At 38.3% G+C, this 26026-nt stretch overlaps 1 protein-coding gene across 1 annotated transcript; it reads left to right on the top strand.

The window, feature by feature from the left end:
• The first annotated feature begins 408 nt into the window (after positions 1–408).
• Positions 409–25038, top strand: LOC100702590 (B-cadherin). Its single transcript, XM_025900443.1, has 18 exons — positions 409–570; positions 2146–2260; positions 6365–6453; positions 6583–6798; positions 7123–7266; positions 7810–7965; positions 10745–10886; positions 11238–11410; positions 11815–11943; positions 12528–12713; positions 13792–14042; positions 17423–17565; positions 21538–21629; positions 21839–21971; positions 22259–22456; positions 22558–22670; positions 22912–23025; positions 24976–25038. Exons 1-18 carry the CDS (start codon positions 520–522, stop codon positions 25036–25038), a joined length of 2508 nt encoding a protein of 835 aa, XP_025756228.1. The 5' UTR covers positions 409–519.
• Positions 25039–26026: the final 988 nt, after the last annotated feature.

Genomic DNA, 26026 nt, shown 5'->3' with positions numbered 1-26026 from the left:
CTAAATGAGCACGCATCATTTGGTCTCTCTCTCTCTCTTTTTTACGATTATTGGTTTCACATTTTTACCTTTATTGGATATTGTAGCAGTGAAGATAGGAAGTTAGTGAGAACGAGAGGGGGATGATGCAGCAAAAGACCGCAGGTCAGACTCGAACCCAATCCCCTACACATGCTATGTGGCATGTGGTCGCCTGCTCAACACTGAGCTAAAGTGATGCCCGGATGCTGGTGGTTTTGAGGCTGTTTCATAACAGTTTAATGTTTTTTTACTGACTCTTAGTAAACAACTGTGGCTGAATTTCAGCGTGTGTGTATGGGTGAGAAAACATGGGGTGTGAGAGACACATTATCAGGAAGAGGAAATGAGACTGAGAACTTCTGAATGTGGATGGCTGAGCTGGGACTCAGATCATTGCTAATAATACTGTCTATATAGGTCTATATTTCGAATTCTTCTCATTATCATTGGTTTCAATCATATATGTGCAGGGAATATTAAACAAGAGGATTTACACAGATGGGGACCGCTTGGCTCGCAGTTTTTGGCACTTTAGTCATCACTTCTGAGGTGAGACTTCCTTCTTTTTTATAATTTGGCACTCTATATTCACTCATTTCTTACTGTCCATTCTGTTTAAAGTTATGTAAAATAAATTAATCTTGTTACTTGTTCAACTTGCTGTGGAACTGGGAATTCAACTGAATTTGATAGCACCATTTCTTTTAAAAAGCAGCGGGGCCGTGTTAACAATCTCTTAAAATTTGGCTCACATCTACCAAGGCCTTCAAGGTCAACATAATGAATTATTGGTTGAAAATTGACAAAAAGCTTTATAACTTAGAAATTAGGATTCTTACAAGTGTTGTGTCTGTTGTCAACATAAAGAATTGTACCATATGAAGATTTAAAATATCATGACTGGATTCTCACCTCTCCTGTACAGTCATTACATTAATCTGAATGTCAAAGTGATAATAAAGTGATATAGACCTATTTTTTAACTGTTTTTTTTACTGCCATTTTTTGTAATGACAACATGTTGAGATTTAGGGAATGATGTGAGGATTCTAAATAGCATCTTACTTAGGACCTCTGAACTAATACACTACACACAAATACACTACCAGTCAAAAGTTTGGACAGCTTTTTCTTTATTTTCATGACTCCCAAAAAGTTGATTCTGTTCATCTGGACGTAGCGTTTTCAGTGGGAGAAACATTTTGTCACTCATCCACTGACTTCTTCAGTCGCAGCTGACTGCAGATTTCTCCAACCTTATAAACAGTACATTTGCACATTGACTGAAACTAGTGTAACCATTTACATACATACCAATTTAAATATATGTGCAATGGTCTAAGGAGCTTGGAAAGAAAAGCGTCTGGACTTCTTTAAGTTGCTTGAAGACGTTTCACCTCTCATCCGAGAAGCTTCTTCAGTTCTAAGGGTCAAATGGTGGAGAGTCCCAGATTTAAACCCAGTGGGAGTTTCCCCCCAAAGAGGGACAAAGGACCCCCTGATGATCTTTCTTTCTTTCACCTTTTCCTATACCCCAGTCTTTCCGTCTGTAACAACTGAAAATAAAATAAAATAAAATAAAATAAATGCATAATAATAAAGGTCAATCAAATGGACCAATATGACAAGGCCATGATGATCCACTTGGTAAAGTAAAGCCATTGGGCATCTTTTTTGGCCTTCAGACAATAATTATGATGGCTAAAGAACCAAACGGGACAGGCAAAAAAAGAAGAAGAAAAGGATAGACCACCCGCAGGGGTGATAGGGGATTTTTTAAAAATAATGTTTTATATATATAATATATTGTGGTTACAGCTTGTGATATCGGCTAAATCCAGCAGAAAATTAGAGTGAAAATAACATATTCTTCACTTTTGTGAATAAGAATTTCATGTTAAAATGTATTGATTTCTTTTTTTGTTAAATGTAACTGTATAATATATAATTGACTCTTTATCATCATTATGCAATTTTAAGGCAATATTCCTTCACATGTAGTAAAAAAAAAGACTTAAAAAGTATGTTATTTAAATATTAAATTCTACTACCATTAAGAAGTGTTCTCTTTTTAGTCAATTTATTATTGTAGGTCCAACTGAAAGGCTGTTTCTCCTCTCCTAGATCTCAGCACTAGAGAGAGCTAACAGGACAACATGTGTGCCTGGATTTGAATCAAAGCTGCTGATTTTCAGAGTGTCCAGGGAACATCTGAGGCCGGGCATGAGGCTGGGCAGAGGTAAGAACAACTCAGTTTTCTTTTCTTCACTCCGGAGTTTGTTGATCAGGTGATTTGGTGAAGGACTTCTGCTTGCTTTATCCCAATAAAGGTTTTAATGGTGATCACAGGAACAGTGCTGCTGCTTTCTTTCACTCAACCTGAGCTCACTGTCTCCGTAATGGCTCCGCCTCTTTGCGCTTTATGGTGTGTAAACTCCAACTGACATCTAACAAAAGCAGGACCGAGCTGGAGCAACTGCAAAACATTTCTTTACTACAAGTCACTCGAATAACAACTTCTTCTGGCCCGGAAGTCGTGGCGCTTACCTCACATTTCATTTAATGACAGGCATAACATGGAAAATTCCATATTCTTAATCGTCTTATTAGTAGTCCTCCCTCAAATCAAATCACTGTGCTACTTAACCTGTGTATGTGTGTGTGTCGGAGGGGGGGTCTACAGAAATTTCCTTAGGGTGCCATGGAAATGAAATGGGGTAGTGAAGTCAATTCTATTTCTTTACACATACACAGGTGTTACATTCTGCAATATGCATTACATGTGGCCAAAATAGATCAAATGTATAATGTGTAAGTGTACACGTTTCACATAAACATAGTCTGTAACTTATTTGTCATTAATAAAATTTTCACCCAATAATTTCACCCAATAATTTCATCCTAATTTTACATGATTTATTGGATTCATCACACCGTGTTGTGTTGAAATCTGAAGTGCTCACGGTGCTGACTCAAAATGTGCTCTGGCACAATCATAGTTGTCGGTTGCTACTGACAACAAGAAATGAAGCCATCGCTATGGGCTGAACCTTTTTCTAATGGCAGGGGATTTTAGAATATACAGGGAGTGCAGAATTATTAGGCAAGTTGTATTTTTGAGGAATAATCTTATTATTGAACAACAACCATGTTCTCAATGAACCCAAAAAACTCATTAATATCAAAGCTGAATGTTTTTGGAAGTAGTTTTTAGTTTGTTTTTAGTTTTAGCTATTTTAGGGGGATATCTGTGTGTGCAGGTGACTATTACTGTGCATAATTATTAGGCAACTTAACAAAAAACAAATATATACCCATTTCAATTATTTATTTTTACCAGTGAAACCAATATAACATCTCCACATTCACAAATATACATTTCTGACATTCAAAAACAAAACAAAAACAAATCAGCGACCAATATAGCCACCTTTCTTTGCAAGGACACTCAAAAGCCTGCCATCCATGGATTCTGTCAGTGTTTTGATCTGTTCACCATCAACATTGCGTGCAGCAGCAACCACAGCCTCCCAGACACTGTTCAGAGAGGTGTACTGTTTTCCCTCCTTGTAAATCTCACATTTGATGATGGACCACAGGTTCTCAATGGGGTTCAGATCAGGTGAACAAGGAGGCCATGTCATTAGTTTTTCTTCTTTTATACCCTTTCTTGCCAGCCACGCTGTGGAGTACTTGGACGCGTGTGATGGAGCATTGTCCTGCATGAAAATCATGTTTTTCTTGAAGGATGCAGACTTCTTCCTGTACCACTGCTTGAAGAAGGTGTCTTCCAGAAACTGGCAGTAGGACTGGGAGTTGAGCTTGACTCCATCCTCAACCCGAAAAGGCCCCACAAGCTCATCTTTGATGATACCAGCCCAAACCAGTACTCCACCTCCACCTTGCTGGCGTCTGAGTCGGACTGGAGCTCTCTGCCCTTTACCAATCCAGCCACGGGCCCATCCATCTGGCCCATCAAGACTCACTCTCATTTCATCAGTCCATAAAACCTTAGAAAAATCAGTCTTGAGATATTTCTTGGCCCAGTCTTGACGTTTCAGCTTGTGTGTCTTGTTCAGTGGTGGTCGTCTTTCAGCCTTTCTTACCTTGGCCATGTCTCTGAGTATTGCACACCTTGTGCTTTTGGGCACTCCAGTGATGTTGCAGCTCTGAAATATGGCCAAACTGGTGGCAAGTGGCATCTTGGCAGCTGCACGCTTGACTTTTCTCAGTTCATGGGCAGTTATTTTGCGCCTTGGTTTTTCCACACGCTTCTTGCGACCCTGTTGACTATTTTGAATGAAACGCTTGATTGTTCGATGATCACGCTTCAGAAGCTTTGCAATTTTAAGACTGCTGCATCCCTCTGCAAGATATCTCACTATTTTTGACTTTTCTGAGCCTGTCAAGTCCTTCTTTTGACTCATTTTGCCAAAGGAAAGGAAGTTGCCTAATAATTATGCACACCTGATATAGGGTGTTGATGTCATTAGACCACACCCCTTCTCATCACAGAGATGCACATCACCTAATATGCTTAATTGGTAGTAGGCTTTCGAGCCTATACAGCTTGGAGTAAGACAACATGCATGAAGAGCATGATGTGGACAAAATACTCATTTGCCTAATAATTCTGCACTCCCTGTATATTCAGTGTTAATTCTATCTAGGCTTAAAGTGTTTATGCAAAACCAGAGTGGCACTAATATGGCAAGAGGTTATTTTAGGGTGGCACAGACACCCCATGCCACCACTAGATCCACCCCTGGAAACAAAGTATTGATAATATCGTGCTGATGTTGATCTGATACGAATACTAGCGTTGGTATCGATACGACCTCTAGTGTTTGCCAAGCAGACAGTCTACAAGCTGATAGTTGCTTTGTGTGCTTGGGCTGCTTAGTTCTATTGGCACAGGAGTTTGAATTTATCCTATTCAGAGTTGCGGGGGAGTTGGGGCATATCTCAATGTGGCAGCACGAGGTGGGAATAAAGTAAATACTCTTCACAGTTTAAAAAAAAAACCCGCCACCCTGGGAATTTCACCCAGAGAATACTGGAAGTAACACTAATCACCAAGAAGGCACTTAGGTTCGTTATACTCAGTACAGAGATGAGGTTCAATGATAAAACAGTTTGACAATTTATTAATAATTATTTAAAACAACATATAAAAGCACAATCATAAATATCAATGTAGAAATATGCTTAAAAAAAAAAAGGTATTCAGAGCCGAGGCTTACCAGTGGAGGGGCAGGGATGCCACGCACAAACTCAAAAAAAGAAAAGAAAACACACCAATACACAAGTGCAGCACACTATCACACATTCACACTAATAAACTAAAAGAAGACAAGTGTGTAACACTCAAAAGTTCCCACCACCAAGGCGACTATAAGTTAATCATCCAGTCAATCAATGTAAATGATGATGCAAATGGCCGCTGTCCACGCCGACGTCCATTTTAAAAGGCTGGCAGCAGCAGGAAAAGAAACCTCGCAACAGGAACAGACGGTAAAAGCAAAGCAGCAGCACTTCAGTTAGCGTAGCGTTGTGTAAAACTAAGGCCCACACTTCTGAGTAAACAGCATCACAAATCATGAGCAGAGTGGCTCATAGGAGGCTTCTACAGCTATGACCAGCTGTGATGGAGGCTTCAGAAGGGTGACCTGCAGATGATCTCTGCAACACCAAGGGAAGTCAGGTGACCAAAAAGGAGATCACAAGTAAGCGATCCAGGAATGCTCAAATGGCCACTAGTTATACTAGCGCCCCCCTAATGCGCCAGGCCGAAAGTGGGTTGAACCAGTATGCGAGAATATGAATGAGCTCCACCTTCATACAGGAGCACTGACCAGCAGGATTTATTGCTGCCAATTTTTTTAGTGTTTGTTTTTTGCTTTGTTTTTGCTAAAAAAATTTTTTTTAAATTAACTGGGGTGGGACTTTTAATGAATATGTATGTTATCTAAAGTTCAGGGATATTTGAAGCATAAAGACTTGATTTAACAATGTAAAGTTATCCTGATGAAACAAAATGTTTACAGATATGTCTGAAAACAATCACAATATAATTTCTTTTCTTTAAGGGCCCAAAACTCTAGATGTTTTAAACATTTCCTCGGTTAAGCCTTAAGCGTAAATCACTATAATTTTTTTGCCATGAAATAATGTTAACCTGGCTTTGAGTGCTGCAGGTTTGTAAAGTGTGATTACCTATCTGGAAGAAGCAGTAATGATCATTCAGTACTCACAGCAATAAAGACATGCCAGTCATCATATGTATTATATTTTATATTATATATATTTGTAATATTTAATTCTTTTTTCTATAATTTCTCAGTGGACTTCACTGACTGCACAGACCACACAATATTTCTTTTCAGCACTGACGACAGTCGCTTTGGTGTAAAGGCAGATGGTGTGTTAGTGGTGAGTAGACTTAACAGCAAAGTTGGAATAATTTTAAAAATCGCAGTAAAGTTTGTGGAATTATTCTAATGAAGAATGTAGTGGATGCTTCTTGTATTCCAAGTAAAGGTTGTTTTTTAAACCTTCCAGGTAAACAAAGAAGTTGTTCTTCATAAAGGACTTGAGAACTTCTTCATCCACTCCTGGGATTCTCATGGTCAGAGAATAACAGTTCCAGTCAGTGTAGTTCATTCTGAGCATCACCATGGACACAATAATGGCCATGAATGTGGAAAGCACCACCATGAAGACCACACAAACATTCAACATCGCAGTACAAACGTGGACTCTGCTAACCACACAGAGGTAGGTTTAGAGATAATATTTAATGAAACATGAAGGAAAAGTACAAATCAGTAATAAATATTCTTTCAATACGATTTAAAAAAAAAAAAAGAAAGATACATTTACAGGTTCCTTGTGCTTCATAGTGTGGCGGTTTTGGAAGGAAAAGACTCTACATGCAAAATACTTGTTTTTCTTTAAAACAAACTGCGTCTCTATGGCTGTGCATAAATGGGAAACTTTTCCAAGTTTTCTTTTAAAAAAAAAGTAAACTCTGGGCAGTCACAGAGCCATCTGACTGTGAATCATTCAGAACTTGCTAACAATATGTCTGTGTTTTCCCAGAGTGCCACTTATCAACAAGTGCCTGTTCTTCAATTCCCCAAGTCTGGTAGAGGACTGAGGAGAAGGAAGAGAGCAGGCTGGGTTATTCCTCCACTCAATGTTCCTGAGAATCAGAGAGGAATCTATCCTCTAAAAGTAGCTCAGGTAAGGAGAACTGAATGACCTTGTGATTAATTTGACACTAAAGTGCATTTTAAATGTTTATTTCCTTTGCAGTGAAAAAGTCTTCTTTTTTTTTTTTGCTTAATTTTAAATATCACTATTGAATCTCCAGAGTTTTCACTTTTCTTCAGTGTTTCTTTGTCATAAGAGAACATTGTTCACTTTAGATAAGTAAATTAAGAAGATTGTTGGCAAAAATGCTTCAAAGTGGTCATGGCAGTTAGCTGCCCCTCCTGGTTTTACTAGAAGATTCAGCAACAGTAAGCCGAATAGTTTAAATTAATAATTATAGGTTGTCTTCAGTAAAAAGAAATTAAATAAACAAAAATTCCAAAATGCTTAGACAATCTAATAGTCTTGTTAATTTGAGATCACGAGATGGGTCAGTCATTCTGATATATATGTCCGGATAACTAGGAATCTCTTGAATCTCTGAGATTAATGTGCATAGCCTCTTTATTGTTGCATAATTGTTAATTGTTAATGTAAGAGTAATCTAACTCAGTCCGGTGTTTTTTTCCCCAGATCCGCTCTAATGAAGATAAAACATGGAGGGTCTTTTACAGCCTCACTGGTCCAGGAGCTGATCTGCCTCCTGCTGGTCGTTTCATTATGGACAAACAGACTGGCAATTTGTATGTAACACAACCACTCGACAGAGAGGAAACAGCCATGTATACAGTAAGTATCGCGACTTTGTCCAAATGTTTTCCAAAGTGTCTATCTTTCGATGATCATTTGATAAAGAAATTTTATTTTAGCACCATGTTAAAATGGTTATTTTTTTCTCATCAACCCATCAACTACAGACTATATTTCACAGTTAATATGATGGAATTAGGTATTTTCTGTTCTGCAGTTTGCCCTCTAGCGGTTGTTTTGTGTATTTTACTCTGCAAGATCTAGCCAGGTGCAGTTTCACCTGTGTTAATCTGTTGCCATCTATGCCTTTACAAGTTAATAAACAGCATCATCTGTAAGTAATGTTGTTTTTATCACTGAAACATCTTTTGTGCAGTATTATTTGATGCTAAAGAGCAGTGTTGTGCAAGTTACTTTGAAAAAGTAATTCAATTATAGTTACTAGTTACTTCTTCAAAAAAGTAACTGAGTTAGTAACTGAGTTACAATATTCTAAGAGTAATTAATTACTTGAAAAGTAACTATTACTTTAAAAAAAGCGTTTTTTAAAGCGTTACTTTAAAAAACAAAAACAAAACATTTAACCCTCTGGGGTCCAGGGTATAATTGGCCATTTTTTACTACTTTTGATTTTCCCTCCACATTTTACCTTTAAAAACTATTTACTTTGCCTTGTGTGGTATCATTCTTTTCAGCACAACCTCAAGTGTCTGAATTTACAGTCATGTTTTCATTTTGACATACTGTATTAACACAATTGATCTAAAATTAGACAAAAACCATAAAATCCAAGTAGAAAAAGTTATATTTTTTACTGTAACAACCACAAATATATTTAATGAATCATATTTCATAACTTCAAATGCAAATATTAATTGTCAATTTTAAAATCCTATGCACAAGTTTTGCAAACAACAAATTTATTTGCATCCATTTACCTTTTACCCTTTTTTAAAATAACCATTTCAAACTATTTACAGAACAATCAGCTGTTCTTCAATAAGATGCCACACAAATTATTTGTGCCACTCCAAAAAAATAACTTCTGTCCACTATAAAGGAGAACATCACAGCCTGATACCTGCAGGTCTGACAGCAGCAGGTGTATCACTCCTGTTTCTACCTGGAGACAGCAGTCGCCTCATTGTTCTAACACACAACACAAAACTATCCACAACACTACACACTAACTACAAAAGACAACACATTAACTACACACTCCAAACACGCTAAACGTCACAAATCTCACATCTCAAAACTCTCTCTCTCCTTTTCTGCTCTCTCTCTCTCTCTCTCTCTCGCCGTCACTCCTAAAACTTCCCCCTGGTTTGTTTTGTTTTTTTGCTCATAAGCAGAGAGTGACGAAACTATTGAGGAAAAAACGCCGCGTATATATTGTTTATCATGACTCTGGTTTTACGTGGCCTATCAACACAATTTAAAAACTGGTATACATCACCTTGTTGCTTTGTCATCTTAAAGTGGTCATGTGATTGGCTTACCACGGCTACTTTATTCTTCCTCAGTCAAACAGCAGCACTCATGTGATTGTTTTGCCCCCTGAGCTCCAGGTGTTGTGCTAGACAGTGATCGTGATTACTGTCCGCGGGAGCGCGCAGCTGCTTAAAGCTGTACTTACGTAGTCAGCTACTTCCGCGCAACTGATATAAGATGCGGTAAGGTGAACACAGCTTTAACCGTCTGTTTGTTGAAAACTAGTAACGGACCTCGTTTCCTTGTTAGTAACTGTAACGGCGTTGTAACGATAGGAATAGTAATTAGTTAGATTACTCGTTACTGAAAAAAGTAACGCCGTTAGTAACGCCGTTACTTGTAACGCCGTTGATCCCATCACTGCTAAAGAGTGATATAGTTTGTGGTTTGAAATTAAATTGAATGGGTGTATAACCTAAGCTAGTAAGGTTAAGTTAGCTCATATGCCATGAGATTTCTTTGACATTTTGATAATAAGTGTGATTTCATTTGATGTTTTATTTGGGGACTCACTAAGCAGATAAATATTTCCTCATGGTTTTGAGTATGTGCTGTGTTTGTTATGTTGCATATTGATGCAACATTTTTATTGGTTTATTTCTGGTTTGTCAACAGTTTCACAATTTTTCCTTATTAAATCATGTCTGTGAAGGTTCTCAGTCATCCAGGTCATCGTAGTCAAAGGAGCTTGCAAAGAAAAGCGTCTGGACTTCTTTAAGTTGCTTGAAGACGTTTCACCTCTCATCCGAGAAGCTTCTTCAGTTCTAAGGTCAAATAGTGGGGAGTCCCAGATTTAAACCTAGTGGGAGTTTCCCCCCAAAGAGGGACAAAAGGACCCCCTGATGATCCTCTAATCGCCTGAGCCAAGGTGTGAAATTGGGTGTGGGTCCCAATCAGCCGGGGTTTCGGGTGAGCTCATTGTGAGACCTGGCCCCACCTTGTCATGCGAATTCCTGAGGTCAGATGGCCCAGGATGTGAGTGGGCGGAAATCAAAACTGGATTATAGATCCAGAACTCAAAACTGGATTATAGATCCAGTTTTGGATTATAGATTATAGATCCAGTTTTGAGTTGCTGGAAATGACAGAAAGCTGGAATGCTGGAAATGACAGAATTTTCTGGTTGTTTTCAAAAGGAACATGCAAAAACCCTTTTGGGAGACAGAAACAAGCAGTCAAATCACAACAGTCACCTCAAGACACTCTGAATCTTTGCTTTGTTTATATCATCTGTAGATTGAAGGTGTAGAGATAATTTAATCAGTTTAAAGGTGAATCTGAAACTTTTATAAATTAAACATTTTGAAATCTTCTGCCTGTGTAGTTTGAAGCACATGCTGTGGCAGAAGGAGCAGGACAAGATATGGATCCTATGGAGATTATAGTCAATGTGATAGACCAGAATGACAACAAACCTTACTTTACGACAGAGTACAAAGCAGATGTTGCTGAGGCCACAGCCATTGGTATGTATAGTGAATTTAGTTACCTTTTAAATATATTTAACAAGCATCTTGTTGCCAATTCTTTTGATGTTTTCTTCATTTTTGTTTGTGTGTATTAATCTTATCTACAAAAATCAAAGCAGAGGCTTAAAAATCCTGCTGCACTATATGTAATGGATCTCAAGATATTTGGAAAATTCAGAAAATTAAAATGACACCTAAAGCACCAGAGAATTATTTGGGTTGGAAAGAAATTAGTAGAGTTTTTGCAGCAAGTCCATTTTTATTTAGTAAATCTCGTAAATGAAGCAGTGTGAAGACCTTCAGACACTACTGCTCTTGATTTCCTTTTTCTGAATTCCTCCACTTCAGGGACTGAGGTGGTTAGGGTTGAGGCCAAAGATGATGATGAGCCAGATAATCTCAACTCAGATCTCCGCTATCGTATTCTAAATCAGGACCCACCGCTGCCCACGGACCACATGTTTGAAATCAACCCAATTACTGGAACCATCAGAGTCACTGGTAAAGGACTAGACAGAGAGGTAAGACTTGTTAAACACATTTAACACACAAGTGTCCTTTTACACCTAAGGGCTGAAAAAAAGCATTTTATAATGAATCAGGATCAGTAGTCTGCCTGTCACGGCTAGAAATCAGTCACAAAGCAGGTGCTGCACCAAAACACTGCTTGTGATTTCTTGGATAAGCCTTCAAACTTAAACTTAAAATTGAACTTAAAACTGCCATCAAGTTTGCAGATATTTGTCATAAGCAAAATATAAATTGAGTTTAGCTTCAGCTTTTCAGCAGAATGCCAGGCCTTCATAGATGAAGGACTCTAGTCAGTTTGAAAGCTGTGTGTTACAGAGGTCTTTAAACTGATGTCAGTGTTTCCTCCTTCCTGCTGATGAGCTGATCTACCTTAACAGTCCCTGTCTCTTAACAGAAATATCCACAGTACACTCTGACAGTACAAGCAGCAGATATGGCGGGAGAAGGGCGTACTGGACAAACAAAAGTCATCCTCACAGTGACAGACAGCAATGACAACGCTCCAGTCTTCACTCAGAAATCTGTAAGTATGAAAGCATAACACAATCAGTCTGTATCTAATTGCATGACTAATGTTGCACTCACATACTGAAGTCGCTGAGTGATAGATGGATGTTTGTCACATTTTGGGGGGTTTTCTTTTACCTCCTTAAAATGTTGACATGAAATGTGTCTGACATAAAATTCCTATTTACAGCGCAGTTAACACTGCTACTTCCTCTGGCTGACTGTTGCCATTTCTTGTGAGTTGTAGCTTTGTGTCCCATAACAAAATCATCAAATAAACAAAAAAATAACAAAATAAAACAAGTAAATAAAAGTAGTAATAATAATATCTTGATTGGGTAGCCTGAGCCAGATTTTTTTAGTGTGTGTTGTATAGGGAACAGTCAGTCTTTACCTGCTCATATAAATTTGTTGATGCATTTAAAAAGCAATTTTTGGGCATGTTTACTGAATGAACTTTATTTAATGAATTTTCACAGCTATGCAGTAAGTAACGAACACAGACTACAAAACAAGGCCATTATTCTCCATTCCTAGGGAGGAGGCTTCAGATCTGTTTTCACTGCCATGATTTCTGACCCATCCTTTATTTTTTCACAGTACAGTTCAACAGTTGATGAAAACAAAAAGAATGTTGTGGTGGTAAAGATGATAGCAACAGATGAGGATGAACCACAAACTCCAGCCTGGAACACCAAGTTCAAGATCGTCAGTGGTGATTCTGATGGACTTTTCACATTAAAAACAGGAACTAACAAACAGGAAGGGATCCTTTCTACTGCAAAGGTAGGAAAAAAATCAGGAATTCATTCATATTATTGGGAAATATTTATCATCAGTGAATATTTTATTTAGGGGATGGAAGCTTTTTCTTATAAATAAATGAAAATCTGTGCTTTCACCATAATGATTAGGTAATTTCCTGATTCAAATCAGTTTTAATTACAATAATCTGATATTGATTCATTAAATCCTGATATCCATTTTAAATATAAATGTATTTTGCCAGAAACGCCAGAATCTCAGCTTAAAGCTTACAAAACTATTTCAACAACCACCAAAAACAGCTGAAACAGCAAATGATCAAAGAGCAGCTAAACTGATTCTGCAAAGAGATGTAAATACAAAGATTGGATTCCCCCGTTCACCCGATGGCATGCACGTGGACATGCTGTGGGACATGCTGACACTTCCTACAGCGCTCTCTCTCTCTCTCTCAGTGTACCACAAGAGCAGTTTACCATCAAAAATTTCTGTTTTCGGCGTTATTTGCTTTATTATTTGCTTACACACCAGTCTACCATTGTGTTCAGTGCTACTGGCCACAATTTATTTTTTCCTTCAAAAATGACCTCTGACAAGAAAGCCTCGCCTCTGCTGTTCAATACCAAAAAAAATTTAATTTAACAGATTATGCCAAATTGCAGAATGTTCAGCTGTGTCTCTAATAAAGCATCAGGTAATGTTCATACATTGAGTCATGGTTTTCTTCAGTTTTTGATCTACTGCAGAATATTTTTATCTTAGCCTTCATGTTTTTCTGTGTTTTATCCTCAGTTACTTTAACACAAAGGCATCTGCTGTGATGCTTACACCTGTGATGAAGTCTCAAAAGTATCAGCTTGTGATGGCAGAGAAATAGTCAAATAATTTGAAGTTAAATATTTTTAATTTACAAGGTTTAGAGGGTTCTTTCGACAGTAAATATCCAAGATAAATGATCATAATTATAATATTTTTGACTGATTGAATTGAATTGAATCAAATTGGGGATCAAATTCGAATTCGATCGACTCAAACCTTACTTATGATGTGTGTTTTTTGTTGTTGTTTTGTTTTGTTTTTCTCCCTTCCTTCCAACCAGGAGCTGGACTTTGAGAGGGTCAGCAAGCACACTCTGTTGGTTTCAGTGGAGAATGAGATTCCTTTTGCTTGTGGTGTTTCTGTGGTCACTTCTACCGCCACAGTGGTGGTGAATGTGAAGGATGTGAATGAAGCTGCAGTCTTTGATCCAAAGGAGAAGCTTGTGGTAAAACCAGAGGACCTTGCTGTGGATGAAGTCATTGTGCAGTACAGCGCTTCAGACCCAGACACTGCACGCAAGCAGAAAGTTGTGTAAGTCAAACAGGACTTTGAGCAACTTCCCACTGCTAGAGAAAATGTATCACTGACCTCATAAGTGCTGCAAACATTCAGTTTTTCAGTCAAACGTACACTATATAAACACTTCAGTAGTACCCAGACTTTGTTTTTCAGTACCTGACAAACTGACAGAGGGCCTTGAAAAAAGATGTGTATAGTTTCCCCACAGAGAATAAAAGACTCCAGGTCTGTTAAATGTCTCATATTTCCCTGTAAATTCACGTAAATATTCAATTGGTGGAAACAAGTGATTTTGAGATCCTTTTTTTGTAATTCAGCATTGTTTCTTAATTGTTGATGATCACAATTACTTTAGATTGTAGTTTAAGGGCAAATGTACTAGGGGACACCAGCCTAGTATAGAAATTGTGTTCATCTTTTACTGTGAATTAGTACCTCCACAGAAGCATCTTTTGTTCTTAGTCCATGCGTTAAAGGGGAAAAAAGGAGACTCATTTCACTTCCAGCATGGAAAATACTGGAGCTATGTACCATTGAGATCAGATCTGAAACACTATTAACCTTTTTCATATAGCAATACACCTTGTAATAGTCTAAGAAAAGAAGTGAGTAGATATTGGTTGATCATTTGAAGGTAAAACTGTATTATTTATATCATTTAATTTTTGGCTCCATTGTTGGCTTTGGCAAGTCGTTGTGGCAATACCAGTCTAAGATACAAATCACTGCAGGGTTGCATCAGGAAGGGCATTTTGCATAAAATGTTACCATATTAGAATATGCAGAATAGTGTTGGTAAATTTGATTCTTTTTACTGAATCGAGTTAATAAGTCACTCCCCAAAGTGAATCGGGTTTTTTGAGTCATTTGAGTCACTGAGTCAGTTGACCAGAGAGTGCAAAAACTGTACATTTTCACTCAAACTTAATTTGTTTCTCTTTTCATGTATATCCTACTGCTAAGATGAGTGATTCTAAAAGAAAACAACTATTTTATAGAGCAAAAAAGAGCAAAAACATTTCTAAAGGGAACATTTATTTTGTTTATTTTTATTTTATTAGTATTTTCCTTAAATGTGTCAAATATATATTTTCTCATCTAAATGTCCACTGAGCTGTGAACCAGGGGGCGGTAATGCGCCTTAACATTGGTTGCCAACCAAGAAGAAGAAGCTGTGAGCCAGGAGTGAGGGGGTGAGTGAGTCCTGAGTGATTCGTTCGCACTATGGTCGTGTCCAAATTCATGGGCTGCATCCTCCTGAGGCCGCATTTGTAGACTGATTACATCACAGCGACGCGCCGAAGGCTGTCCAAATTCGTAGACTCCTCCAAATGCAGCCGACAAATGCGTCCTCCTTTTCCCCGAATTTGAAGGATGGGTGGGGTGTGTCCTTGGTGGCCCACCATATCCCAGAATTCATAGCGCGGCCCAGCCAAACTCCGGTTTCCAACAATGGCGGCCGCTACTAAGTTTTAAAATTACTCTTACTAATCTTTCTGAGTCACAAAATAAACTTTTAACATATTTTCAGGCGAGAAAGTAGCTGTGTAAACATCAAATTAACAGACGGTAACAGACGGGTAACAGACGTTTTCGGAGATGTCTGTTACCCACTAGCTCGATAGCTAGCCGGGAGCTCGAGGGTCACTGAAGCCGCCGAGAACGGCACAACTCCCGTCACATCATTTTCAGATCACCACGGACTTTCGCTACTTAGGTTAAACGTAATATATGTCACTTAGGCAACCTAAAAATTTTATTGTTTGGCTTTTTTCAGTGTTTTGTTTATTTATGAGTAAATCGGTTTGGCTGAAATTAAAGTTATGAGATTAGATTAGATTAGATAAAATAAAACTTTATTAATCCCTCAAGTGGGTTCCTCCTTGGTTTTCACACAGCTGACTAAACGTCAAACAGAAAACTGATTAAAACGAAGTATGAGACGGTCGAGAATTTACGCCAGTGTCTTGTTATATTTTAGATAGCAAGGAGCAGACAGCCGAGTTTATTAAACTCCACCGAGACAGCGGTGACGCTAATCAGAAGACTAGACCGTCCAATTTCCCCCGGCCTACCCGACCTTCTGAGGACCCGGCCCACGTAGACTGCGAAGGCCGGGTCCTCAGGAGGATGCAGCCCATGAATTTGGACACAACCTATGATTCAGCACAGGAGGGAGGGGGTTAGTGAGTCCTGAGTGATTCGCGTCTACGATTCAGCACAGGAAAGGAGGGGGTGAGTAGCTCAAATGTGCTGTTAGCATGTTAGCAGAGTGATGCTACTGTGAACCGAGGAGCTACTGTCTTGATGTGAGCTTCTTCTCAGGGTTTTTTCTTCCAGTTCAGAGCAGAAATATTTTTGTTAAGATACTGGATGTTGTGTTTTTCTCCACAATTTTAATTATAAGCTAGATATATTTCTACTAATGAAATTATTTTGCTAACAGCAACAGGGATGAGTCAGTGATTCAGTTGGGCTTGTGAATCATGATTCATGAGTCAGTAAAGTGATTCTCGAGTATTGAACAATTCATTCATGATTTGCGCGTCACTAATGCAGAATATTAGAATATTTTCTAATCTTTTCACACAACTCTAGGGTTTATAGAAGATGTTCTGAAAAAGGGCAAACGCAAAGTGAGCAACATTTCTCTGGATTATTTGTTGATATCAGAAAAGAATTCCCAGACTGTTTTGAGTAACAGTGACTCAAATAGGCACTAGTTACAACCATCATATGTAGAGCAACTCTGAATACACAGCACATCCAACCTTGAAGCAGTAAAAGACCACACTGGGTGACACTATTGTTAGCTAAGAACAGAAATATACAGTTCATATGGGTTCACCAGAGTTGGATGAACAAAGATTGGAAGAATATCGTCTGGTCTAAAGAGTTTTCATTTCTGTCCGAATCAGAATTTGGCATAAACATGAAAGCATGGCTCTATCCTGCCTTATGTCAACAGTTCAGGATGTCAGTGATGGTGTGGAAGATACATTCTTGGCACTTTCAGCCTCTTAATAGCAATTGTGTTTGAATTCCACGGCCTGCTTCTGGCCGTATCCCTGCCTTCGGTGTACCAATCTTCATATTGCTGCTTCCAGCAGGATAATACACCATGTCACAAAACTCAAATCATCTCAAACTGGTTTGTTGAACATGACAGTGAGTTCACTGACTGAGATTTACATAATGGATGTGCAGCTGACAAATCTGCAGGAACTGCATGATGCTGTCAGATCATTATTGACCAAAATCTCGAAAGAATGTTTTTAATCAAAATGAGGTCCAGCCTGGTAAAATCAAATAACCTATTGTGAAACATTCTTTTGTAATCATCCTGCCTGCACAGTATTATCATCTTTCTGTGACTGTCTGTCAATGCGCAGGTACAAAATAATGAATGACCCTGCAGGCTGGCTGAATGTGGACAAGGACACAGGCCTTATTAAAGTGAGACGACTCATGGACAGAGAGGCTCCCTTTATCACGAACAACAGATACATCGCAACCATCGGTGCATATGATGATGGTAGGTGGGAGTTAAGACTGATACAGATTATTATCATATACAATGACCACTGATATGATTTTATAAAATTACCAGTGTTTGAATAATTACACTGGTAAACAAATGTTTTGTTGCAACTCTTTAAGGTGGTACTTGTTGTGAAAAGTCTGAGAACCACTGGGTTTTTCCAAAACAAGACAGATGTGCAGTAGGAGCACAAAAACAAGTGCCTTTGACATATTTAAGCACAGTGACCTCATAACTTGACAGAAATATGCTTTAACACATTTCCGGTACCACCTTGTGATAATAATAAATAAACACATTAAAACAATTTTGGTTGAAAATGATTAAAATTACAGACATTTTGTTGATTATTCTATATTGATATTCAAGTGTTAAAATGTGGGTGATGTGTATCTAAAAAAAACTGATGTGCAAGCAAAATCTGATTTCATATCTGAAATCAGTGTTTAAAAAAGAAAAAAGAAAAGAAAAGAGAGAATAGGAGTTAGTTACTATATAGTTACTAGTTACTAGAATAGTTACTAGTTACTTCTTCAAAAAAGTAACTGAGTTAGCAACTGAGTTACAATATTCTAAAAGTAATTAATTACTTGAAAAGTAACTATTGCGTTACTTTAAAAAAAAAAAAAAAAACATTTAACCCTCTGCGGTCCAGGGTATAATTGGCCATTTTTTACTACTTTTGATTTTCCCTCCACATTTTACCTTTAAAAACTATTTACTTTGCCTTGTTTGGTATCATTCTTTTCAGCACAACCTCAAGTGTCTGAATTTACAGTCATGTTTTCATTTTGACATACTGTATTAACACACTTGATCTAAAATCAGACAAAAACCATAAAATCAGAGTAGAAAAAGTTATACATTTTACTGTAACAACCGCAAACATGTTTAATGAATCATATTTCATAACTTTAAATGCAAATGTAAATTGTCAATTTTAAAATCCTATGCACAAGTTTTGCAAAAAGTTATTTGCATCCATTTACCTTTTACCTTGATTTTTTAAATAACCATTTCAAACTATTTACAGAACAATCAGCTGTTCTTCAATAAGATGCCACACAAATTATTTGTGCCACTCCAAAAAAATAACTTCTGTCCACTATAAAGGAGAACATCACAGCCTGATACCTGCAGGTCTGACAGCAGCAGGTGTATCACTCCTTTTTCTACCTGGAGACAGCAGTCGCCTCATTGTTCTAACACACAACACAAAACTATCCACAACACTACACGCTAACTACACAAGACAACACATTAACTACACACTCCAAACACGCTAAATGTCACAAATCTCTCATATCTCAAAACTCGCTCTCTCTCTTTCTCTGCTCTCTCTCTCTCCGTCACTCCTAAAACTTCCTGTTTTGTTTTGGTTTTTTGCTCATAAGCAGAGAGTGCTTGCTAGCGCTAACGTGACGTAACTATTGAGGAAAAAACGCCGCGTACATATTGTTTATCATGACTCTGGTTTTACGTGGCCTATCAACACAATTTAAAAACTGGTATACATCACCTTGTTGCTTTGTCATTTTAAAGTGGTCATGTGATTGGCTTACCACGGCTACTTTATTCTTCCTCAGTCAAACAGCAGCACTCATGTGATTGTTTTGCCCCCTGAGCTCCAGGTGTTGTGCTAGACAGTGATCGTGATTACTGTCCGCGGGAGCGCGCAGCTGCCTAAAGCTGTAGCGTCTAGATTGCGTTACTTCCGTGCAACTGATATACGATGCGATAAGCTGAACACAGCTTCAACCGTCTGTTTGTTGAAAAATAGTAACGGACCACGTTTCCTTGTTAGTAACTGTAACGGCGTTGTAACGATAGGAATAGTAATTAGTTAGATTACTCGTTACTGAATGTTATGACCCAGGTCATTGTTGCCGTGTGGTGCTGTTACTCGCCACACCATGCGGGGGCATTGTTTGTACTCTGTGATGTCTGTGTTATGTAAGTTTCCAGGTGGAAGCTGACCATTGGTGGAAGAGGGAATGAGGCCAGCTACAAATTGGGACCTGACTGGGCCAGCAGCCTCCTCCTACTTCCTGTTTCCAGTGAGCTGCGCGTTTGGGGCCCTTCGTGCTGTGCGACAGAGCTAGGCTGCAGTAAAAACAGTGTAGAGAGTCGTTTATCTGGACATGGTAGCTGTAGGGGTGGGAAGCCATTTCTTTTACAACCTTTTTCTCCTGTTTCGGGTAGGGAGACAGGTTAGAGGTTTGTATTTTCTTTTGGGGTTGACTCACTATAGGTAAGTTAGTTCTGATTCATTTCCAGCGTGTTTTGTTTGTTGTTTTGGCCGTGCCCACCCTGACGCTCGCTACCTGTCAAGTTAATAAAACGACTAGTCAGTGTAAAGCTGTGGTTGTGTGATTTACTTGTTTTTATTATTTTTCTTGTGTTGCACTCCAGTAACGCCGTTACTTGTAACGCCATTATTCCCATCACTGCTAAACACCATCGAACAGTTTCACCCTATAAACAGCAAGGACCTGGAGGACATCTTAGGTCAACTGAACTCCTCCTCTTGCTGTTTAGATGTCCTGCCAACAAGTTTTTTCAAAAAGGTCTCAAAGACTTTGGAGTCAGACCTGTTACAAATCATCAACTTTTCTTTAATATCAGGTGTGTTTCCAGAACCACTAAAAACTGCTGTAATTAAACCTATACTGAAAAAGGACAATCTTGACAAGACACAAATGAACAACTCAATTATTCTTAAAACAGAATAACTAATAATTAATGACTCGTTGTGCCACAATTTTCTCCAGCTAAACAAAAACAAAACTGAACTAATAGTCTTTGGTGCCAAAAAAAAAAAACGATTACAGGTCACCAAAGAACTTCAATCTATACACCTAAAAACCACAAACCAGGCGAGAAATTTGGGTGTAGTGATGGACGCAGACCTAAACTTAAAAAAACACATTAAGACAATAACAAAATCAGCTTACTATCACCTCAAGAATATTTCAAGGATAAAAGATCTGATGTCTCAACAGGACCTGGAAAAACTAGTCCATGCATTCATCTTTAGTAGGCTTGATTACTGTAACAGCATCTTTACAGGTCTACCTAAAAAATTAGTCAGACAACTACAGCTCATTCAGAACTCTGCTGCTCGAGTCCTCACTAAGACCAAAAAAGTGGACCACATCAGTCCAGCTCTGAGGTCTTTACACTGGCTGCCTGTCTGTCAGAGGATAGACTTTAAAGTTCTGATGCTGGTCTATAAAGCTCTGAATGGTTTAGGACCAAAATATATCAGTGACCACCTGACCCAGTATGAACCTTCCAGATCCCTCAGGTCATCTGGATCCGGATTTTTATCAGTTCCCAGAGTCAGAACCAAACACGGAGAAGCTGCATTCAGCTTTTATGCTCCATATATCTGGAACAAACTCCCAGAGAGCCTCAGATCAGCTGAAACACTCAGTTTATTTAAATCCAGGTTGAAGACCCACCTATTCTCAGCTGCATTTGAATAAAACACCAAATCCACACTTTTAAGCTTAAATTTCTAAACTTAAATTTTAACTACTGATTTTATCTACTGTTCTGATTTTATCTATTGTTTTTTTAATCAATTCTAATCATGCTTTTTATTTGTTTTTGTTTTTAATGTCCCTGTAAAGCACTTTGAATCACCTTGTTGTTGAATTGTGCTGTATAAATAAACTTGCCTTGCCTTGCCTTAATGTTTTCTGGACTAAGGTGTGTTTTTATTTTTTTCTCTCTATGTAATATAAATTTCAGTACAAACAGATGTTCCTGGGATACGCACAGCTAATAACATTGTAGCCCTTTATTGCAGTGCCTTTAATTTTTGTGTTTTAAAAGTCAAATGTCAGTTATATAAGAACTGGAAGACCAGATGAAAGTTGATAACTGACTTTATTTCACTTTGTTTATGTAATCTTTATCTTAATAAACGTCATTTTCCTGATGTGTTTGTTCTATGACCAGATGCAGTCCCAGCTACAGGAACTGGAACACTGATCATTCAGCTGGAAGATGTCAATGACAACGTTCCCGTTATTAAGCAGCATGAAATCAAGGTATGTCCTATTTCCAATAGTTTAACAGGTGTTTTGTGTTGAACATGTCTAATAGTGGTGCAGGATGAGTGTTTGTAAAATATTTTACTTCTACTTACTACTACTGATGCAATCAGTTGAAAAGTGAAACCAAAGTCCCATGTGTGCAGTCATGTGATACAGCATATCAGCATAAAGAAAAGCTTCACCTTGACTTTGTGTTTCCTCAGATGTGCAACAAGGATCCAGCTCCTCAGCTGCTGTCAGTAACAGATAAAGATGGACCAGAATTTGGACCTCCGTACTCGGTGTCTTTACAGGACATGTCAAAGACACACTGGACCGCTAGGATGAATGACTCCAGTATGTACACTGCTGACATGTGACAAGTATAAGCTGATGCTGTCCAATCAGATGGCCGTATTTTTTAATATTTTGAAATAGAAGCTTCAGATATTTCATCACTTGTGATGAGATAAAATATTTTCTGTGAATATCTGATTTGTAAATATCAGGATTGCCTTTTCACAAAGATTAAAGTTTACATCACACCTGATTCACTTTTCATCACTAAGATTAAAGTGATTGGTGCTCATGTCAGGACAGTAATTACTGCCAGAGAAGACTTTAGGTTGTTTTGGTTATTTCAGGAACAGGCATCATCTTGAATTTAGCCACTGAGCTGCACAGTGGATATTACAGTGTTATCCTGAGAGTGGCAGACAAACATGGCCTGGAGCAGGACAGCATCATCAAAGCTGAAGTGTGCGACTGCAGGGGAGAGGATGTGATGTGTACTCAGCGTGTGCCCATTATTCGGGGAATACTTGGAGGCATTCTACTGCTTGGTGAGTTGTGAATGGATTTATAATTTGTAGCCTCTGTTTTCTTTCCCAGCTAAGTGGATTTGGCTGGTTGTTGTGTGCTAAACTTTGTGCTCTGTGTTAAGTGCTGGTCCTGATTGTGCTGTTTGTAAGTCTGAGGAAAGGGGAGCAGAAGGAGCCAACATCTAAAGACAACATCTTCTACTATAACAGAGACCAAAGTAGAGAGGATGATCAGGTAAATGGGCATCAGTTTTGATTACACATTCAGTTACAATAATCAAATCTGCACACACAAATCTCAGGGCCAGAATACCTTGGAAGTGATAATGTCACAGTTTACTGGAGTGTGTTATCTTTTAGTGACAGAAAAGCAATGGAGAACAGGCCTAATACAGTGAGTGGATGAAGAGTGTGATAAAGAATTACAGCAAAAAATATTCAGCGTAAAAATAGATCATTAAATCACTTTCTATCAGGACTATGATCTGAGTGTTCTCCACCATGGTCTGGACAACCGACCTGAGGTTGTGGGACTCTCGAGGCAGCTAACAGGTACTGACAGGCAGAGTTGGCAAAAGTACAGAGATTCTGTACATAATAGAAGTACAAATACTGCTGTTAAAAATACTCCAGTAAAAGTTGAAGTACTAATTCAAAATCTTTACTCAAGTAAAAGTAAAAAGGTAGAGGCTCTGAAATATACTTAAAGTAAGAAAGTAAAAAGTATCTCTTTTGAGGACATTTCTATTTTTGTGGAACGCTAACGGAACCTTCTGCTATATTAACATGATAACAAAATAATATCAGTAGATGGGAATACAAACTTTTGTTTATTTTTTTCATTTTCAGCTTGAATCTCAAGAAAAAGAAGGAAAATAAAAAATATATCTCTGTTTTCTGTTGCAGACATTGTAGAGGGTGACTTTGTCTCTAAAGCTGGGCATACACTATGCGATTCATAACATGAAACTTATAACACAAAATCTGCCTCTCGCCCTCCCTCTCTCTCCCTCTCTGTCTTTGACTCACACAGACACGCACACCACCACCATCAACTTTGCTAAATTGCTAATGAAAAACATTGACCAGGCAGCTGCGATTGAGCAGCAATGTCCATCAAGTTTTTTCACGGTTGTTGCGGTCGTGTTAATTTTGTAAGGCCACATCGAAAAGGCTCGGATGAGCTTCCCAAAGTTCTACAAGTTGTGCCTCAATCGCTTGTGTCCAGATCACACGCTGCACTGTTGTGCTACTCCGTCTTTTTCACTTACATTTCTGTGTTTGTGCGTGCGCAGTGTGAGAGGCTGCATTGACACTCTCACGAGGGCCGACAGTATTTTAAAGAGGTTTGACTTTCTTGCGACCAAATGATTGAAGATCGGGAGCTGGTCGTGAGGTGTTAATCGCTTCTCTTTACCCCATGAATACTACACAATGCACGACACACAATTAAGATGAAACTCGGGCCGATCCCCAAAATGGTCACATGACTGAAAAATCGGCACAGTGTATGCCCAGCTTAAACAAGGAAATGTGTACAGTCATGGGTTAAAGTAAGATTCAGCAGGTGGGGAACCCTAAAATTGCTTGTAATGGTTCAGTGTGAGGAAAAGGATCAGAACTCAAAAAAAAATTCTGATGAGAGCTCCAGTAGATTTTCTTAGTGTACAGGCTGTGATCAGATGACCTGTTGCTCTTTGTGGATGTACACAACTTAATTCAACCAGATGTCAGCAGATGTTTCATGAGTTGTCCTGGTCAGTCAATGGATCTAAGCGTCATCAGCAAAAATCCATATGAATCTCTGCAACACTTGTAACCTGTGCACCAGTCACACATTGTTATTTACTGTAAATCCTTCACGGTGCAGCAAACTAACCTGTTTATCCTGCTCTAACCTGCAGAGGATTTTCATGCAGACTTTAAACAACACAGTTTGTCTACCTCAGTTTGATTTGCAGAACGTTTGACAATATGAAAAAACATAATATCACATGTGCAGACCCAATATTTGATTTAAAACCATGAGGACCTACATGTAACAGTTTATCAAAAACCCACTGAGCACTCCTTACCTTTACATCTAAACCTGTCTTCTTCCTCTCCTGTTCTCCTTCTTATCTTTCTTCATCTCTGAATAAAGTTGAGGCAACTTCATACGTTATACAAGCTCTGGTAAACATATGTATATACTTACCACCTCTTGCCAGTGGGTCGATCAGTTATCTTTTTTGACTCCAAGTGTTCCCAATAAACACTACATGATTGTCCCAGGTGACTACAGTTACACAAATGTAATATACAAACTCACTACTCCATCATTTCAGATGATTTTCAGAGAAAAGACACGTGCAGACTATGCTAACAGGATGCGATGTTACAACACTAATCAAACACTAATGTGTAATTTTTGTTCAAGGCACTTGGCCACAGGTGGCGCTAGTGGACTTTGTTCAAAATGATGCTGATGTTAGTCCTCTAACTAAAACCAGTCTCTTCTGCACAATTTGGGCTCTGAGCTTTTTGATGTGATCCCTCAGAACCTGAAGGCAGCAGACAATGACTGCAGTGGAGAACGAGAATACCAGTGCCTCAGTGAGTGAGGTCCCCGTTTCAAGAAACCGGCCAACATGTATGGAGGAGGAGGAGATGACGATATGATGTAATCATACCACATGGCATGGCTGCATGTTTAATTTGTGAAATCAACTTTCAGCTATATGTTAGTGGCTTCGTTTTGGTTTCTGTCTGCATTGTGTTTTGCCTTATCACTGCAATCCCATTTGCAGTTACAAAGTAATACTCAGAAGCTTGATTTTGAAATCTCTGTTTTGAATTCATTAAGATCTCTTTTAATAATAATAATGGATTACATTTATATAGCGCTTTTCACATCCCTGTTGGCCTTTGACCTGAAGGCTAAAGACATAAATGTTTTGTTAGTTTCTGCTAGTTTTCTGAATGAGTGCAGGAGCCACAGTGCGCACATTTGTATCTTTTCTAGGTTACTCAGCCACACTTGAAACATCGCGAGGCTCCTCAGTGACACTGAAAATATGTTGTTGTTTTTAAATATTAGCAAGTATGTTTTGCTTTGTTCTATAGCCTTTGTACTACTGACCTTTGTTTGTTTAAAAAGTAAAATTAGAAATGATCAGGATGAATTTCAGGTAGCTTGCCAGTGCCACATCACCCTTTAACAGTGTGCTCAACGAGTTTTAAATACTTTCTAAAATTGTTTCCTAGGGGTTTGTTAAATAGATGTCTTTATTACAATGCTTTGTAAAAATGAAATCTTTGAGATACTTTGTTATAAATACTTTGTGAAATTAGCTTCTTTATAAAATATTTTAGATTTGTGTGGTCTCTAATTTCAGTTCATCACTATGTGCATTAGACTTGCAGAAGTCACAGTGCAACAAACAGCAGTGACAAAAATGTCTATGTGAGAGAAATTCTTTAATCTCAGTGTATCTTCACTGCAGGTGATTGCAGAGAAAGCAGACTGACCCACACAAGATTTACTTTTATTCTTTGCTGATCTGAAATCTGTTCAGCTTCGTATATCAATTTAGACATGACTTTGATGCT

Source organism: Oreochromis niloticus, linkage group LG18, assembly GCF_001858045.2.
Source record: "Oreochromis niloticus isolate F11D_XX linkage group LG18, O_niloticus_UMD_NMBU, whole genome shotgun sequence".
Lineage (NCBI taxonomy): Eukaryota > Metazoa > Chordata > Actinopteri > Cichliformes > Cichlidae > Oreochromis > Oreochromis niloticus.
This window is presented reverse-complemented; position numbering and strand designations above follow the sequence as displayed.

Coding starts and splice junctions, on each gene's coding strand:
- LOC100702590 (XM_025900443.1), top strand. CDS start 520: ATGGGGACCGCTTGGCTCGCAGTTTTTGGCACTTTAGTCATCACTTCT. Junction 6,454..6,582: donor AGGCAGATGGTGTGTTAGTG/GTGAGTAGACTT, acceptor TAAACCTTCCAG/GTAAACAAAGAAGTTGTTCT. Junction 7,267..7,809: donor ATCCTCTAAAAGTAGCTCAG/GTAAGGAGAACT, acceptor TTTTTTCCCCAG/ATCCGCTCTAATGAAGATAA.